At 42.1% G+C, this 1,755-nt stretch overlaps 1 protein-coding gene across 1 annotated transcript; it reads right to left on the bottom strand.

Annotated features, from left to right (window-relative positions):
• Window positions 1-306: 306 nt before the first annotated feature.
• Window positions 307-1,440, bottom strand: LOC104829325 (neuropeptide Y receptor type 4-like). The gene has a single exon (XM_010563487.1). It carries the CDS (start codon window positions 1,438-1,440, stop codon window positions 307-309), a length of 1,134 nt encoding a protein of 377 aa, XP_010561789.1.
• Window positions 1,441-1,755: the final 315 nt, after the last annotated feature.

Below are 1,755 nucleotides of genomic sequence, written 5' to 3' on the forward strand. Positions count from 1 at the left end.
AGAGATGTGAACTTAGCTGATGAACCCTGTGTCAGTCTATGTGCAGCCACAGCTTAGTTACTGATCTGTTAGAGCAGCCACTTATACATCAGCCCAGTCTCCTCAATGTCTGTATCATCTCAATGACATGAACAACTTGTGTACCATATGAGCTATTATATACATTTATGACCTTCTTTTGCCTGTTCTTCCAAAAATCAGGCAGTAATGGGTTCCTGTTCACATCCCAGCTATAGCATCACTAGTTGCTTTTTATACCTATAGGTGTGTGGTGTCAGTGCACCCCTCTGAAATGTCTTCTACTAGCTAGATAGAATTATGCCTGCAGTTCAACATCAGTGAGCCCTTGGAAATTTCAGTCTGCATGGTGGATAAAGGGAAATGATCATATTCTTCCATCGATGCAGTTACTGAATTATGCTGGCAACTCAGAATCAGCGACTTCACTTCTTTTTTGAAGTTGCTATTTAGGAAACCATAGATAACAGGGTTGACACAGGTGGAAGCCATAGCTACCAGGTGGCACAATGAGAAGATCAAATTGTGGTGGCAAGGCGAAATGATTTTGTAATTCCAGTCCACGATGGTGTTGAAAACATGCAGTGGTAGCCAGCAAACAGCAAAAGCAGCAACCATGGAAGCTAACAAAATATTTATCCTTCTCAGCTGAACTGCTCGGTTGCTATATTCACTCTTCTCAAACATGTCCTTTCTCTTCTGTAGACGTAAGTAGATACGCAGGTAGCAAAGTATAATGAAGAACAGCGGGATGCAATATTGCAAGAGCAGTAAAGTGGTAGTGTAGATAAGTCTGTGTTGCTCAGAAGGCCATGAGTCGATGCATATGGCCTTGTCAGTGGAAAAATTCATGATGTGTGAGAGCTGCTTATACAAATCATTAGACAAGATGGATGTGGTCAAAAAGGGCAGGGACATGAGACATGCTAAAGTCCAAATTACTCCAATTCCTAGATAGGCTTGGGAGATACTTGGCCTCCAGCCAGTTGGGTTTATGATGAGCTGGTGTCTTTCCAGAGCAATAAGGACAAGGGAAAGAATTGACACTGTCACAGATGTGCACTGAGTGAAAGAGGTCATTTTGCACATGACTTCCCCAAACATCCAGTAGTCCATCATGGTGTAAACAACGGTGAAAGGCAGACAGACAACACACATAAACAAGTCTGAAATTATTAAGTTGGAAATTAGGATGTTGGTGACGTTGGACTTTTCCTTCTGCCTGGCAATGACAGCAATGAGACAGATGTTTCCCACAATGCCTAGGACAGTCTCCAAGCTGTAAGAGGTGGCTAGAAAGACAGTAAGGTCAGTGATGTTCCTGCACTGATTAGAAATGTGCACGGGGAAGCTTCGGTTTGAGCTCCAGTTCTTACTGTTCAGGAAAGGAAAACCATCATTAACAGCCCTTGTCTTATTCATCCTGAACCCCCAAATATTTATCCAAAAAGGTAGTAGTCAAACAGAATCTGGGTCTTCTGGAGCCAGCCTAAAAGAGGTTTTATCTGTTCTCTTTGGCTGTGGAAGATCTGGGGATTTCTGCAAAGGAAAGGAAAAAAGATTGCTTAGTTATGCTACAAGAAATTAGACAAAGGGTAGCAGGGGAGACAGGGAAGCAAACACCAGGGATTCTGTGTATGTTCTGCAGCTCTCTTTTATATAGTTTATTAGATCATAAAATGGAACACTTTGCTAAACTGTGGTATGGAAATCTGTGCAACTCTATTGAATTATGAC

The sequence above is a fragment of the Haliaeetus leucocephalus genome, unplaced genomic scaffold (assembly GCF_000737465.1).
Source record: "Haliaeetus leucocephalus isolate CR32 unplaced genomic scaffold, Haliaeetus_leucocephalus-4.0 Scaffold168, whole genome shotgun sequence".
NCBI classification, from domain to species: domain Eukaryota; kingdom Metazoa; phylum Chordata; class Aves; order Accipitriformes; family Accipitridae; genus Haliaeetus; species Haliaeetus leucocephalus.

Excerpts from the sequence above, each read along its gene's own strand:
- LOC104829325 (XM_010563487.1), bottom strand. The coding sequence starts at position 1,440 with ATGAATAAGACAAGGGCTGTTAATGATGGTTTTCCTTTCCTGAACAGT.